The 14,172-nt window shown below is 43.6% G+C and overlaps 9 protein-coding genes across 10 annotated transcripts; 7 read left to right on the plus strand and 2 right to left on the minus strand.

Annotated features, from left to right (window-relative positions):
* Positions 1-196: 196 nt before the first annotated feature.
* On the plus strand, positions 197-1,265 carry LOC108076797 (Glutathione S transferase E1). Its single transcript, XM_017169819.3, has one exon. The coding sequence runs from the start codon at positions 462-464 to the stop codon at positions 1,134-1,136; it is 675 nt and encodes a 224-aa protein (XP_017025308.1). The 5' UTR covers positions 197-461; the 3' UTR covers positions 1,137-1,265.
* Positions 1,266-1,471: 206 nt separating this feature from the next.
* Positions 1,472-2,266, plus strand: LOC108076600 (glutathione S-transferase 1-like). Its single transcript, XM_017169514.3, has one exon. It carries the CDS (start codon positions 1,518-1,520, stop codon positions 2,181-2,183), a length of 666 nt encoding a protein of 221 aa, XP_017025003.1. The 5' UTR covers positions 1,472-1,517; the 3' UTR covers positions 2,184-2,266.
* A 239-nt stretch (positions 2,267-2,505) lies between these two features.
* On the plus strand, positions 2,506-3,269 carry GstE2 (Glutathione S transferase E2). Its single transcript, XM_017169524.2, has one exon. It carries the CDS (start codon positions 2,548-2,550, stop codon positions 3,208-3,210), a length of 663 nt encoding a protein of 220 aa, XP_017025013.1. The 5' UTR covers positions 2,506-2,547; the 3' UTR covers positions 3,211-3,269.
* A 637-nt stretch (positions 3,270-3,906) lies between these two features.
* On the plus strand, positions 3,907-4,833 carry LOC108076817 (glutathione S-transferase 1-1). The gene has a single exon (XM_017169848.2). The coding sequence runs from the start codon at positions 3,939-3,941 to the stop codon at positions 4,599-4,601; it is 663 nt and encodes a 220-aa protein (XP_017025337.1). The 5' UTR covers positions 3,907-3,938; the 3' UTR covers positions 4,602-4,833.
* A 976-nt stretch (positions 4,834-5,809) lies between these two features.
* On the plus strand, positions 5,810-6,564 carry LOC108076601 (glutathione S-transferase 1-like). The gene has a single exon (XM_017169515.2). The coding sequence runs from the start codon at positions 5,877-5,879 to the stop codon at positions 6,534-6,536; it is 660 nt and encodes a 219-aa protein (XP_017025004.1). The 5' UTR covers positions 5,810-5,876; the 3' UTR covers positions 6,537-6,564.
* Positions 6,565-7,007: 443 nt separating this feature from the next.
* Positions 7,008-7,920, plus strand: LOC108076608 (glutathione S-transferase 1-like). The gene has a single exon (XM_017169522.3). The coding sequence runs from the start codon at positions 7,055-7,057 to the stop codon at positions 7,712-7,714; it is 660 nt and encodes a 219-aa protein (XP_017025011.1). The 5' UTR covers positions 7,008-7,054; the 3' UTR covers positions 7,715-7,920.
* A 147-nt stretch (positions 7,921-8,067) lies between these two features.
* On the plus strand, positions 8,068-9,093 carry GstE4 (Glutathione S transferase E4). Its single transcript, XM_017169834.3, has one exon. It carries the CDS (start codon positions 8,275-8,277, stop codon positions 8,938-8,940), a length of 666 nt encoding a protein of 221 aa, XP_017025323.1. The 5' UTR covers positions 8,068-8,274; the 3' UTR covers positions 8,941-9,093.
* Positions 9,094-9,294: 201 nt separating this feature from the next.
* Positions 9,295-11,746, minus strand: LOC108076806 (uncharacterized). Of its 2 annotated transcripts, XM_017169833.3 has the most exons (5): positions 11,327-11,746; positions 11,016-11,258; positions 10,601-10,963; positions 9,707-10,539; positions 9,298-9,464 (listed from the first exon to the last, which is right to left on the minus strand). In XM_017169833.3, exons 1-4 carry the CDS (start codon positions 11,660-11,662, stop codon positions 9,709-9,711), a joined length of 1,773 nt encoding a protein of 590 aa, XP_017025322.1. In that variant the 5' UTR covers positions 11,663-11,746; the 3' UTR covers positions 9,298-9,464; positions 9,707-9,708. The 2 variants fall into 2 exon arrangements, with proteins under 2 accessions (XP_017025321.1, XP_017025322.1); XM_017169832.3 differs by having other exon boundaries at positions 9,295-10,539.
* A 203-nt stretch (positions 11,747-11,949) lies between these two features.
* LOC108076592 (uncharacterized) lies at positions 11,950-13,937 on the minus strand. Its single transcript, XM_017169505.3, has 3 exons — positions 13,422-13,937; positions 12,993-13,367; positions 11,950-12,933 (listed from the first exon to the last, which is right to left on the minus strand). The coding sequence occupies exons 1-3, from the start codon at positions 13,824-13,826 to the stop codon at positions 11,989-11,991; spliced, it is 1,725 nt and encodes a 574-aa protein (XP_017024994.1). The 5' UTR covers positions 13,827-13,937; the 3' UTR covers positions 11,950-11,988.
* Positions 13,938-14,172: the final 235 nt, after the last annotated feature.

Genomic DNA, 14,172 nt, shown 5'->3' on the forward strand with positions numbered 1-14,172 from the left:
AATGAGTTTTCCATTCTTGTTTGAAAATTACATTACAAGCACTCATTCTACCCAAAGCTTTTTTTAGTGGAAATATTAACAAATTTTTAGAGTATTGTCCTTTATTTTTAAAGCTCTATCTACTGTTGTAACCCAGACATAAGAGTACAATTTATTTTCTAACGTCATATTTCCTTAATATTGCTGTAAATCTTTAAAAACTACTTAAATAACTTGTCTTCTATTACAAAATTGATAGGTAAATTACTATCTTCTATTACAAAATTGATAGGTAAATTACTTGTTATTCTCCATACATAAGCTGGTCACTATTCCAAGCACTAACTCAAGCCAAAGCTTTTTCAACTTTTCAAGCCGCTATGCTCACGCATTCAGCGAAAAGCTAATATATATCTCTACACATCAGTCCGGGAGAAGAACAGTCGTAAGAGAAACGTTGCTATAAACACAACGGAATAATAATGTCGAGCACGGGTATCGTATTGTACGGAACAGACATGAGTCCCTGTGTGAGGACCGTCAGGCTCGTCCTCAAGGCCCTCAACCTGGACTACGAGTTCAAAGAGGTCAACCTGCAGAAGGGCGAGCATCTTGAGGAGGAGTACCTGAAGAAGAACCCCCAGCACACGGTGCCAACGCTGGAAGACAATGGCACCTACCTCTGGGACTCGCACGCCATCGTCACCTACTTGGTGGACAAGTACGGCAAGTCGGATGAGCTGTATCCCAAGGATTTGATCAAGCGAGCCATCGTCAACCAGCGCCTGTACTTCGATGCCAGCGTCATCTATGCCAACGTAGCCAGCGTGAGCAAGATGTTCTGGATTGATGGGATCACGGTGGTTCCCCAAGAAAAGCTAGACACTATTCATCGGGGTCTGCAGTTGCTGGAGTCTTTCCTTAGTAATGGAAAATTCCTGGTGGGTGACTCGCTGACCCTGGCCGACTTGTGCACCGGGCCCACTGTCAGCGCCGTGCCTGCCATACTAGACATCGATCCCGAGGTTTATCCAAAAATCACCGCCTGGTTGGCTCGCCTCAACGAGATTTCTTACTATAAGGAGATCAATGAGGCGCCCGCTCAGGGCTATGTCACCTTTCTCCGCAGCCAGTGGACCAAGCTGGGGGACCAGTAATCGCGGACAAAAATAATATTTATAGGAATATGAACATTTAACTATACTTTTATGTGTCACTTCATATATTTACTTATTTAATCACAAATTATTTGATTAATAAAAACTCATTGTATGAAAATAATTAAATGGTTTTGTCTCTATTTTGTATACGTTCATATGATATTCTAGAAAATATAACATGTGTGGTAAGAAGTGATTGTCCTGATGAAATAAATAAATCAAAATCTTACGATAACATACAGAAACACAAAAGCTTTCGCTATATTATGTCAGCATATTTCTGCCTTTCGGGTGGGCAAAGCTTTCGGTAAACAAAATGAGAACGAAACGCCGAAAAGATCAGTCTATATAGAAGCGTTGCTCCAAACACTCTTAAAAATGTCTAGCACGGGTATCGTTTTGTACGGCGTTGATATGAGTCCGTGTGTGAGGGCCGTGAAGCTGACGCTCAAAGCCCTGGACTTGGAGTACGAGTACAAGGAGGTGAATATGCAGGAGGGCGAGCACCTGAAGGAGGCGTACCTGAAGATGAACCCACAGCACACGGTGCCCACGCTGGACGACAATGGCACCTACCTCTGGGATTCGCACGCCATTGCCACCTACTTGGTGGACAAGTATGGCAAGTCAGATGAGCTGTATCCCAAGGATCTGGTCAAGCGGGCCATTGTGGACCAGCGCCTGTTCTTCGATGCCAGCGTCATTTATGCCTCACTGGCCAGCCTAGTTGCTCCCTTCTGGTTGAATGGGGTTACTGAGTTGCCGCAGGAAAAGCTGGACAGTGCCCACCGGGGTGTGAAGTTGCTGGAGACTTTCCTGGACAGTGGAAAATACCTGGTGGGCGACACGCTGACCCTTGCCGGACCCACTGTCGGTGCACTGAAGGCAGCTGTGGATATCGAACCCACTGTATATCCCAAGGTCACCGCCTGGCTGGATCGCCTTAACGAGATATCCTACTACAAGGATATCGATGAGGAGCCAGCCCAGGGCTATGTCAACTACCTTCGCAGCCAGTGGACCAAAGTGGGGGACCAGAAGTAGTTGTAAACAACAGATAAATCCAAATAAAACGTATTACCCCTGTTAAATATAATAAAAATAAACAATTTTCATTAAATTAATAATAGTATTTTCTTTACAATTATTTAATTCATATTCGCGTCTCTTTAGGACTTGAAAAGGTGGTTGTCAACCCTTTCTGGAACTTAAAAAAAAATCTGAACATAATAATTATAAAATTAATACTTCCTACATCCCACTCTCTATTTTCAGTGTAAAAATTTTAGATTGCTATCTGCGAGAGGCAAACAAATTGCTGTTTATTTAGTTTCATTTAGAGTCGGTCTGCCGCCTGCAGTCGCCTGTGGTTTCAGTAGAACTTGTGGCTTGTTTGTGAGCAGATCAGATGTCGGGCATCGTGTTGTACGGATTGGACATAAGTCCCCCAGTCAGGGCGTGTCAACTGACCTTGCGAGCCCTCGGCTTGGACTACGAATACAGGGAGGTGGATCTTTTGGCCGGGGAGCACCATTCGGAGGAATACGTGAAAAAGAATCCGCAGCATACGGTGCCGCTACTGGATGACAATGGAGCTCTCATATGGGATTCACATGCCATTGTTTGCTATCTGGTGGACAAGTACGCCAAGTCCGATGAGCTATATCCCAGGGATCTGCTGAAACGTTCCCAGGTGAATCAGCGTCTCTACTTCGATGCCAGTGTCCTGTTCATGGCCTTGCGGAATGTCAGTGTGCCGTATTTCTATCACCAAGTTAGCCTGGTGCCCAAGGAAAAGGTGGATAACATCAAGGATGGCTACGCCCACCTGGAGAGGTTTCTTGGAGATAATCCCTACTTGACGGGCTCTAGTCTCACACTGGCTGATCTCTGCTGTGGGGCTACTGCCTCCGCTTTGGAAGCTATCCTGGAACTGGACTCGGAGAAGTATCCCAAGGTCAGGGCCTGGCTGAATCGTTTAACCCAGTTGCCCCATTACGAGGAGGATAGCCTGAGGGGATTAAACAAGTACATTGCTGCTCTACGACCTCGTTTAGTTCTAGAGAAGTAATGTTATTTAAGGAATGTTTATTGTAATTTTAAATAAATCAAACAATTCCAAAAGCAAAAGATTTGAATACTTAAATTTAATTCCAGTTTATTAGCCTAATATATGCATGTATAAATATTTATGCATACATTTTAATAGAGCTTCTGCTCAGCTATTTTTAGAAGAGATCGAGAGCCAAGCTTAGATAAATCTAGCAAAGCTTTAAAATCAGAGAGAGCTGATCTGTTGTTTTCCATTATATTTTCTCTTATCTGGGACCCATTTAAAGGCCTATAGAAATTTGTACCCAATTTCTGTTTGTTTGGTCTACACTTATTTTGTTTGTTACCAATATATTTAATGCTGATTCATTGTTAGGCAGCATTTTAGGCCTTATCGCTTGATAAACAAATAATTAGCCTCGGGGGGCCAAGAGTTTCGTCTGAAACATTCCAATCAAAGAGCTTTACTCGCCCAAACGCTCTTACGTCAAGAGAGAGTATATACTATTTCGTAATACATAGCCTCTCTGTATAGGTAATCAGTGGGTTGACCGATAAAGCTGGCAGCAAAGAGATATGGTGTGGGTTCCCAAACACACATTTTGTGTGTGGGACAAACTGCGTTGTCATCACAGCGCGGCAAAGCTCTCTTAATTGAAGAGAACACGCCACCGTTCGGGGGGTATATAAACCCTAGATGTTGGCGATATAGGAACACTTACCAGCAAACATCGAAACAGCAACGATATGGGAAAAGTTACGCTTTACGGAATCGATGGCAGTCCGCCAGTTCGATCGGTGCTCCTCACCTTGAACGCCCTGGGTCTGGACTTTGACTACAAGATCGTCAATCTTCCAGCCAAGGAGCAGCTGAAGCCGGAGTTCCTCAAGATGAACCCCCTGCACACTGTGCCCACCCTGGATGACAATGGCTTCTACCTGTACGACAGCCACGCCATCAACTCGTACCTGGTGAGCAAGTACGGCAAGGACGATTCCCTGTACCCCAAGGATCTGCAGAAGCGGGCCATCGTCGACCAGCGCCTGCATTACGATTCCAGCGTGGTCACATCCACTGGCACGGCCATCACCCATCCGCTCTTCTGGGAGAACAACTCCGAGATCCCTCAGGCCAGGATCGATGCTTTGGAGGGAGTGTACAAGAACCTTAACTTGTTCTTGGAGAGCGGCGATTATCTGGCTGGGGACAGTCTGACCATTGCCGACTTCCATGTCACTGCCGCCATGACCGGCTTTGTGGTGTTCCTGCCCGTGGATGCCAGCAAGTATCCCAAGCTCGCCGCCTGGGTCCAGCGGATCAAGGAGCTGCCCTACTACGAGAAGGCCAACGGTTCCCCATCGCAGCAGATCATCGAGTTCATCAAGAGCAAGAACTTCACAATTGTCTGAGATACCGCATAGCAATACTCTCAAGAATATAATATTTAAATATTTAAACAAACACTTGACTTTTGAACGGCTTTACTCATTTCTATCAGTCCAAACTTTGTGTTGAGATAAGAAGATAAGAGGGACTGCTGACCAATTATGACAGGTGTTTGTTTGCTTGGCCCATATGATATCCTTATCGACTTTAGATTACGAAACTTGTACTTGCTCATAAAATGAAATTACTATCAGTCTTGACTTGTTTGGAGGGAGTAAAAAAAAGGAAGAAATAATGTTGGTCATGTTTGCAAGGTATTTAATTGCTATATTTAATCTTTTTAATCGAAAGATAGTTTAAGTTGAAGTGTTTTTAGCTGGTAATCTCAGCATGAATAATACTTGTCAATAAAAAGATATTGCTTGTTTTGAGGCAATGATTATGGAGTTCCATTAGTCATGTATTGAAAGACACAATAAATGAAAAATATGCCTAACGTTTTTATTTAATAAAACAATAAAAACTAATTATGTGCGTCATATATTTATTTTTAAAGTTTTTTATGTGTAATTGGGGTTGGTGTCGAAAAATACATCTTAAAGCTGTTATATAATGGTCTGTAGTCAGTCCCCCAATTTATTACAAACCTGTTATTATAAAATTCCCATAGACTTTTTCACTAATAAACCATAATTATTGTGTTAGTCGTAACTGATAAGACCAGATTTTAGTTAAAATTCTCTCTGTTTTTATTCAATATTGTTTTATTTAATGATCTAAAAGATATCTTTTATATAAATTTGTATGATCAATTTTCCCTTTAAAAGGTAATTTCTTTTTTATTTAAGGTATTAACCTTTAATCATGACAATGAAGTAAATATAACAGTTATAAATAATCGAAAGGACCTTGTCAAAGGAGGTCCAATCGATATAATTGTTACTTCGTTTTTCTTTTTTTTTTTTGTCGCATTAATGAGACCTAGCATTAAAACAAAAACATATATTTACCTTTTGAAAATTTCTCGAAGAGCGGGGGTAAGAGCTTTTGGAACGCCACATCATTAAAGCTCTCTTACGTCAGTGTCAGTTCGTTTGTTCCAAGAGTACAGACCTTATGGACTGATGTCATCGCACCCGGCTAACTGCAGAGTCATCACAGCTCTGCGAAACTCTCTTAACTTAAGAGACCTCCCCGGGTATAAAAGCCACAGAGTGTTTTGGTCACCACATCGAGTAACTAACTCAGCAACTACTACTAACTACCAGCAGAAAAAAAACCTAGTCACAGCCAGGATAATGGGAAAACTCACTCTCTACGGAATCGATGGCAGTCCACCAGTTCGGTCGGTACTCCTCACCCTCAATGCCCTGGGTCTGGACTTCGAGTACAAGGTCGTCAATCTGATGACCGGGGAGCATCTGAAACCGGAATACCTGAAGATCAATCCTTTGCACACGGTTCCCACCTTGGCGGACGATGGTTTCTTCATCAACGACAGCCATGCCATCAATGCCTACCTGGTCAGCAAATACGGCAAGGACGATTCTCTATATCCCAAGGATCTGCAAAAGCGGGCCATTGTGGATCAGCGCTTGCACTATGACTCCAGCGTGCTCATTGGCACCGGACGAGCCCTCACCACGCCGCTGAGGGAAGGCAAGACCGAGATACCCAGGGCCAGGTTCGATGCTCTCGAAGAGGCCTATAAGACACTTGACTTGTTCTTGGAAAGCAACGATTTCCTGGCTGGAAAAGAGCTGACCATCGCCGACTTCCACATCATTGCGGGACTGTCTACCATCATGCTCATCCACGACGTGGATGCCACAAAGTACCCCAAGCTGGCTAGTTGGCTGCAGCGCATCAGGAAGTTGCCCTATTACGAGGAGGCCAATGGATCCCGTTTGTCAACGATCGTTGACTTTGTCAAGAGCAAAAAATTCACAATTGTTTAGTTTTAATAATTTTATTTGAAACATTTTTATATATATTTGAGGCTAATCAATTAAAAAATTCTTCTGAAATTCTACTACTTAAAAAACTGAATTCATTTACATAAAAAATATAAATTTAAAGGGCACTTGAGCATATGTATATACAGGTATGAAAATCGCTTTATAAATAATGTTATTCCTTTACGTTTTGGAAAGACTGATCATTGATATAGTTTTGTTTTTTGTTAATTTCTGTAATTTATTATGTAGATATTTCAAGCATTTTAGAAGGAACAACAAAACCCTGCCCTAACTTCCTAGAATCAACATTAACCCACACTCCTCCTCTTATCGAAAAGTATTTCATCAGCGGAAGCTTATAGAAATGTACTTTGGTCTGGAGCCCCACCCAGGATCATCTTACAGAACCAAGTGCAAAGCTCCGGTCCGTGCTTACTCCTCGAAACGTATAAATACCTCGCAAAACCTTTGAATCAACATCACTTTGGTGGCCCCGCAGATCGAGCTTGGATCAGATCATGGCGAGCATTGTACTATACGGCATGAACATCAGCCCCCCAGTTAGGGCTTGCCAGCTGACACTGCGTGCCTTGGAGCTGGAGTACGAGTTCAAGGAAGTGGATCTTCTGGCCGGCGACCATCGCCAGGAGGAGTTCCTGAAGAAGAATCCCCAACACACCATACCGCTCCTCGACGACGACGGAGTCCTGGTCTGGGACTCACACGCCATTGTGTGCTATCTGGTGGACAAGTATGCCAAGTCGGACGAGCTATATCCCAAGGATCTGGTGAAGCGTTCCCAGGTTAATCAGCGTCTGTACTTTGATGCCAGTGTCCTGTTCATGGCTCTGCGCAACATCTGTGCTCCATACTTATACAACAACGTTACGGAGATACCCAAGGAGAAGTCGGACAATGTACGCGATGGTTATGGTCACCTGGAGACCTTTTTGGGTGAGAATCCGTACGTCAACGGGGATACCCTGACAGTGGCAGATTTCTGTTGTGCGGCAACAGCCTCTTCGCTGCCGGCCTTTGTGGAGCTTGATGCGGAGAAGTATCCCAGGGTCACCGCCTGGCTGAAGCGTCTCCAGGAGCTGCCCTATTACGAGGAGGCCAACGGGGCGGGGGCCACCAAGTACGTGGACATGCTTAAGGGCCAGCTGACCTTTCTGTAAGCAGGCCTCTTTCCCACAATTACCCAGTGTTGGTGGCATTAATTTTTAATTAAAGAAAGCTGTTGACAAATCCTTTTTATTGACCACACTGAAAAAAATGCATTTAAAAAAATTACTAAGACGGGAACAACAAAAAATATAATTGTAAAACCCGAGTTAAAAACAAAAATTATTGAATAAAGCCGAATTTGAAGAAATTAAACTGACTTTGAAAGCTTTTCTTATTTGAAAATTAAAATTAAAGCATTATAATTTTTAAAAAATATTTAGAAGAGTGAAGATTTTATCAGGAAAATACATAAATATTATATAGATTTTTCGTATAATTTAAAATAACTTGAAATTATTGCTAAAGCACAGTGTAAATAATTAAATTGCAAATTATTTTTACTGTTTGCGTGACTAAGGAAGCACCAACCTATTCATATCTATGTATGTCTTGTGGGGATGGGCGGATTCAATTAAAAACCCATCACCAAGCTGACAATTCCCATGCCTTCTGACGAGTATAAATCCTTTGCGGAGCCGCTCTATTCACACACTTCAGAGTCTGCTAAAGAATGGGTAAGATCTCGCTGTACGGCCTGGACGCCAGTCCGCCCACCCGGGCCTGTTTGCTCACCCTGAAGGCCCTGGAGCTGCCCTACGAGTATCTGTTCGTCAATCTGTTTGAGAAGGAGAACTTTGGCGAGGAGTACTCGAAGAAGAATCCGCAGCACACGGTGCCACTGTTGCAGGACGACGATGACTACATCTGGGACTCGCACGCCATTATGGCCTATCTGGTGGAGAAGTATGCGTCGAGCGATGAGCTGTATCCCAAGGATCTGCTGCAGCGAGCCAAGGTTGACCAGTTGATGCACTTTGAGTCGGGTGTGGTTTTCGAAGGCGCCCTGAGAAGACTCACGCGTCCGGTGCTTTTCTACGGCGAAGCCACATTGCCCCAGAAGCAGGTTGATCACGTCACTCAGGTCTACGACTTTGTGGAGGCTTTTCTAGAGCATGATTACCTGGCCGGTGACCAACTGACGATAGCCGACTTCAGCCTTGTCTCGACCATCACCTCGATTGGGGTTTTTCTGGAGCTGGATCTGGCCAAGTATCCGAAGATAGCCCTCTGGCTGGAGCGACTCAAGGAGCTGCCCTACTACGAGGAGGCCAATGGCAAGGGAGCCGCCCAGTTTGTGGAGCTTCTGAGATCCAAAAACTTTACGGTTGTGCCGTAAAAAGGAACCAACAGTTTAATGTTTTTCATTTTATTTATTGATTCACTTGAAATCCACGAATCCTTAAAGAAAATTGAAGTAGAGCAAAGCATTTTCCTAATGTCACATTATTTATAGCTGAGTTTATAATAAATTGGTTACAGCACTTCCCTATATTGTAAATTTCTGTCTAATTTAAACCTAAAAGTAAGTATTTATATATTTAGAATTAAATAAGAATGAATCTGCTTTACTTCTAGCTGTCAGACCTTCTGTTTCAGTTTGCTCTTAATTAATTAGACCATACAACTAATGTTTTTATTTATTTATTTATTTATTTCGTCAAGGAAGTCATTTAACTGGCTACTTAAAAACTTAAATTAATACTAAATTGTGGCTAAATATAAGTACATTTTTTTTTTTTTTGCCGAATCACTTGAGGAGGTTGAGTCCAGATTCCAAATAAATGTGGAAAATAATGGGGGAATGGAAATTTGGCATCAAACACACCCAAATCTAAGGCTTCAGTTCTGCAGGGCAGCACACTAGATTGAATCGAATACAGAAACATAGAGTTATTAGGCCGTTATTACGAGAACACCAATTCCCAACTCTATACAAATCCTCCTGGAGCTTTGCACTAATAGAATACTAATAGAATTTAAAGAAAGTAGGCTTTAGCAGCCTCAAAATATGAACAATTAAATTTCATTGTTTATTTCATGTTTATGAAATAAAAGAAACAAATGTACAATTACTTAAAGAAAGCTAAGCCTGAGGGTATTACCATCACTTGTGTGTCCTGCGATGTCTGGAGAGTGAAGAATGATCATAGAACGTGGCGTCGCATTGCTCACACTTTTTATCACGAATGTTCAAATGACCCTTGATGTGGTTGTCTAGCTCGAACTTCTTGCGGAAACTCTTGTTACAGAACTCGCAGTGAAAGGGCCTCAGGTTCAAATGGTAGCCATTGATGTGATGATCGAGGAGCAATTTCAGGCGGAAACTCTTGCCACAAATGCTGCACGTGTGCGGCTTCTCGCCCGTGTGAATGAGCGTGTGCGCCTTCAGGTCGTTGTCGACGGCAAAGACCTTGTCACAGTACTGGCACTTGAGCTTTCGTTCGAAATGGGAGCGAAGCTTGTGGCGCTCCATGTCCACCTGCCGGTCGAAGCGACGCGGACAGAGGGAGCACAGGTAAGGCAATTCGCCCACGGCATGAGCCTTATACATGTGCACCAGCAGATTGTAGTCGCCGTGAAAGCGCTTATCGCAGAACTCACAAAAGAGAATCTGACTTTCGGAGCCCTTGGAGGGAAGAAAGTTGCACAATTGCAGATACTCCACCTCCTGCCGGGTACACTTTTGGATCAGTTCCTTGGACTTTAGGCGACGCATTGCATCGTAAACCCATCGACGCAGCCTGCCGACGGCAATATATATGTCTGTCTCGTTCGCCTTGGCCACTGCCTGGAATTCCTGGGCCATCTGTCTGTAGGCCACTGCCCGTGCCTCCACAAAACCGAATTCGGGGCTCAAGGGATTGTACAGCTGCGGATAGTTGGCATAGGTCTCTATAAATGCGGTAGTCATCACGTTCTCAGTTTTAAAGTTGAGCTGCAATGCATGGAAACCATTGGAAGAGGATTCTTATAAGCCAAATCCAAAGCAATATTACCTTAATCACATTCAATTCATCATTCTCTACTTCCTCCCTCGGAAGCACCTTCGGCGAGACTGCCAGGTACTCGCTCTTGGCCATGTAGCGGGCTGCCAGGCCAACCAGCTTGCCGTTCTCCTTCGCCTGACAAGCCATCGTGTACTGGATGTGGAGATCCTGGATGGTTTTCTTCAGCTGCTCCACGGTGAAGAGCACATTGGCCCGACTGTTCATGTATTTCATTATAACATCATAGGCCTTAGAACGCACAGTTGCGTCAGTGTAATGCTCATGTGATGGATTCCACAGGCAGGGATGGTCTTTGTACGCTTGTATAAGGTGCAACACACGTGGATTGCTCCGAATAAAGGATACTTTGAACTAGGAAAATACAAATTCGTTTAGGATCTTTAGAGAAAATGTATTTGCTTACCTTATAAACCTGACCGGGTCTCTTTCGTTTCGGCGGTCGACCAGGTCTTTTGGGTATATCCACCACTTCGGGCCCGGACATTGAGGAATCACTAGCATATATGATCATGTCGTCCGTAAATTGATCATTTTTAGGGTAGAGTGTGACAGGAGTTGTATCTGGTGCATCATCGGGTTTGACATCATTTGGAAATTCGCCCGAGGGATCAGGCCAATAAAAGTCATCACTCGTATTGTCAAACGCCTGTGGATTGTGTGTAAAAATTTTCCAGTTAAACGTTTAAAATGCAAGCCTCTGACCTCTGGTTTTACCTGTTTCTGATCATCTGTTACTATCCAATGGTCGTCGCCGACATCCTCCACGGTCTCAATCACATCGAACAGCTCGTCCGGCTCATAGACGATGTGCTGGTCCGTGGAGTCATTGGGGAAGCAGAAGTCCTGCGAGTCAGCGAAAGCATCGCCGCCCTCGCCCTCGAGTTTGACGGTGTCCTTGCAGTCTTCCTCCTCCTCGCAGAAATGGGCCGTCCGCACGTGAACGGTGAACGCCTCCCAGTCCTTCAGCTCGCTCTCTATCGTGCAGTATAGGCATTTCAGCCGGAACACCTGGTAGTTGGAGTTGGTTAATATGCTGCCGCACACCTCCATGCTGTACGGCCACAAATAAATGCACTTTTTCTTGTCAAAAACAATGCGTTCAGATTCTTGTTATTATTCTCTACGTTCGAATCATTTACAACACTGGAAGATGACTAGGGTTTTACGCTATTTAACACTGGGTGCATAGTGTTGGGGAACGGCAAGAAGGAAAGTCGAAAACGAGGCGCGTTATTTAAATTTATTTATTTGATTATATTTTAAATAAATTCCATTAAATGATATTAAGTGAAAGTTCAACGTGTTTTACGTATGTTTTTATTTTTAAATATTAAATAAAAATAAGTAAAGTATTATGAAGCATTAATTAACCATTGTTAGTTCTCTGCATTAACTGCTTCGCCATCCTTTTGCTGTTTGTTGCGCACAATATTGTGTGTGCGCTTCATATGTGAATTTAGGCCCACAAATTGGGAGAATCTAGCGTCGCACAGTTTGCAGACGAACTTCTTCACCTCGGAATGGATTTGACGGTGCCGGATGAGGGAGTGGCAACTGGTGAATCCCTTGCCGCATACTGTGCATATCTTGTCGCGAATGTTCAGGTGGCTTTTCATGTGATCAGACCAATGGACCTTCTTCACGAAATCCTTGGGACACATGGTACATTTAAAGGCCCGAATCTTGTCGTGAATGGCCGTGACGTGGAGCTTCATCTGTGACCGCAGCCGGAAGGCCTTGCCGCATTGCTCACACACGTTGGGCTTGTGGCCCGTGTGGGTACGAATGTGGAGTTGTAGATCCGAGATCACGGCAAAAGTTCGCTCGCAGTGGCTACATTTGTGGGTCTTTCCGATATGAACACGGTGCATGTGATTGGACAGCTCTGCTCGGCCAATGAAACTGCGACTGCATTGGGTGCACTTGAACGGTAGCTCGCCGATGTTGTGCGCCTTAAAGAAGTGCGTCTGCAGTACTAGATCAGAGGACACAACCGAGTGGCAAATCTCGCAGACGAGCCGCTGTTTGAACTTGGGCGGCAGAAACTGGCACATCTGCGAATAGAACGTTTCCGCCCCGGTTTTAGTGGCAACCTTAATGGTCTTGTAGTACCACTGACGAAGACAGTTGATTGCGCGAAATATGTCATCACTGCTGACGTCCTCATTGGGCACTGAGATCTCCTCCGCCATAATTTCGTATGCTTGCTTCCGGGAGCTCATGCTGGAGAACTCCTTGTGCTCGGGATCGTAAAGCTGTGGAAACTTTAAGTACATCTGTATCAGCTCCGTGGTAAGCTTGTTCTTCTTTGAAAAATCTAGCTGTAAGTTAAAAATACGATTAGTTGTTACTCCATGAAATCATATGCTAATGTTCTTGCCTGAATCTTTCCTCCTTTGCCAGCTTCTTCCTGTTCCCGGTTGGCTTCTTCCGGCATGCGGCTGTCTTTTAGGAAGCTGCAGAGAGTGTACACATTGTAGGCCAGGGACTGGGGCTTTTGCTTTTTCGCCAGCACCCGCTTCTGAACGGTGTTGTACTGTGTATGCAACTTTTTGATGGCCATTTTTAAATTAACCTCGCTAAGAACGACTGACACAGTTGTTTCCAAAGAAGTAAGCATCTGTTTTAACGCATTGGAGCGTGCACTGGGCTCCTTGTAGTCGTTGTGGTTGGAATCCCAGAGGCACGGATGTGCCTTGTAGAGCTCTATGAATTTAACCGTCCGAGGATCCCGGCGAAAGAAGGTGGGACGGAACTGCAGGCACAAAAAGTTTGTTAAGCTTAGCCTTTGGAATGTATTTGACCTTACCTTATAAGAGGGTGTAGGGCTTGTGTCGGCATTCTCACCAGGAGGTTCAGAGAGTTCCTCCTCCTGATCTGAGCCACCGGAGGCCTCTGACTCCTCTGCCTCATCAGGCGAAGAGTCGAGTGCTTCTACATTCATATCTTCTTCTGTATTTGATTCCTCCGTGCTCGAGTCATCATCCACCATAACTTCTTCCACCTCAAATGTTTCATCTTGGAATTCCAGGTCACATTTTTCAGGTATTTCCTCTTTAAAGACTTTCTGCTCTAGCGGCGCGGTGTGCATGTTCCGAAAGTGCAGGACGAACTCTGGCCACTGGGCCAGCTCCATGTCCGTGGGGCATTGGGAGCAGCGCACCAGGAACTTTTCGTAGTCCCCGCTCACGCAAATAAGGCCGCACGTTTCCATTTTTAGTTAAGAATGCAAGCCAAGAATTTTACGTTTGTTGTTTATATCCCGTCCATTTGCAGTGTCATGGGCGTAGGCAGAAAAAATTGTGAAAGGGGTTTGATGTTATATCTTGCCAGTAAAAATGTTCTTTTAAATTAATTATTTTAATATTTTTATAGTTTTAGTAGTAGTAGTAAAATAATTTAATAAAATATTATGTACTTAAATTTATATTAAATTATAAAATTAATTGAAAAATATATTTATATATCATTATATTACATGATTTAATTATAATTTTATTATATTATTATTTTATGTTATTATTAATTTTTTTTTTTTATATTTTATAACGAATTTGTGG

This window comes from Drosophila kikkawai, chromosome 2R, assembly GCF_030179895.1.
Source record: "Drosophila kikkawai strain 14028-0561.14 chromosome 2R, DkikHiC1v2, whole genome shotgun sequence".
Classification (NCBI taxonomy): domain Eukaryota; kingdom Metazoa; phylum Arthropoda; class Insecta; order Diptera; family Drosophilidae; genus Drosophila; species Drosophila kikkawai.

Coding starts and splice junctions, on each gene's coding strand:
- LOC108076601 (XM_017169515.2), top strand. CDS start 5,877: ATGGGAAAACTCACTCTCTACGGAATCGATGGCAGTCCACCAGTTCGG.
- LOC108076608 (XM_017169522.3), top strand. CDS start 7,055: ATGGCGAGCATTGTACTATACGGCATGAACATCAGCCCCCCAGTTAGG.
- LOC108076806 (XM_017169832.3), bottom strand. CDS start 11,662: ATGGAGGTGTGCGGCAGCATATTAACCAACTCCAACTACCAGGTGTTC. Junction 11,259..11,326: donor TAACAGATGATCAGAAACAG/GTAAAACCAGAG, acceptor CACAATCCACAG/GCGTTTGACAATACGAGTGA. Junction 10,964..11,015: donor GACCCGGTCAGGTTTATAAG/GTAAGCAAATAC, acceptor GTATTTTCCTAG/TTCAAAGTATCCTTTATTCG.
- LOC108076600 (XM_017169514.3), top strand. CDS start 1,518: ATGTCTAGCACGGGTATCGTTTTGTACGGCGTTGATATGAGTCCGTGT.
- LOC108076797 (XM_017169819.3), top strand. CDS start 462: ATGTCGAGCACGGGTATCGTATTGTACGGAACAGACATGAGTCCCTGT.
- GstE2 (XM_017169524.2), top strand. CDS start 2,548: ATGTCGGGCATCGTGTTGTACGGATTGGACATAAGTCCCCCAGTCAGG.
- LOC108076817 (XM_017169848.2), top strand. CDS start 3,939: ATGGGAAAAGTTACGCTTTACGGAATCGATGGCAGTCCGCCAGTTCGA.
- GstE4 (XM_017169834.3), top strand. CDS start 8,275: ATGGGTAAGATCTCGCTGTACGGCCTGGACGCCAGTCCGCCCACCCGG.
- LOC108076592 (XM_017169505.3), bottom strand. CDS start 13,826: ATGGAAACGTGCGGCCTTATTTGCGTGAGCGGGGACTACGAAAAGTTC. Junction 13,368..13,421: donor GCCCTACACCCTCTTATAAG/GTAAGGTCAAAT, acceptor TTGTGCCTGCAG/TTCCGTCCCACCTTCTTTCG. Junction 12,934..12,992: donor GCAAAGGAGGAAAGATTCAG/GCAAGAACATTA, acceptor TTTAACTTACAG/CTAGATTTTTCAAAGAAGAA.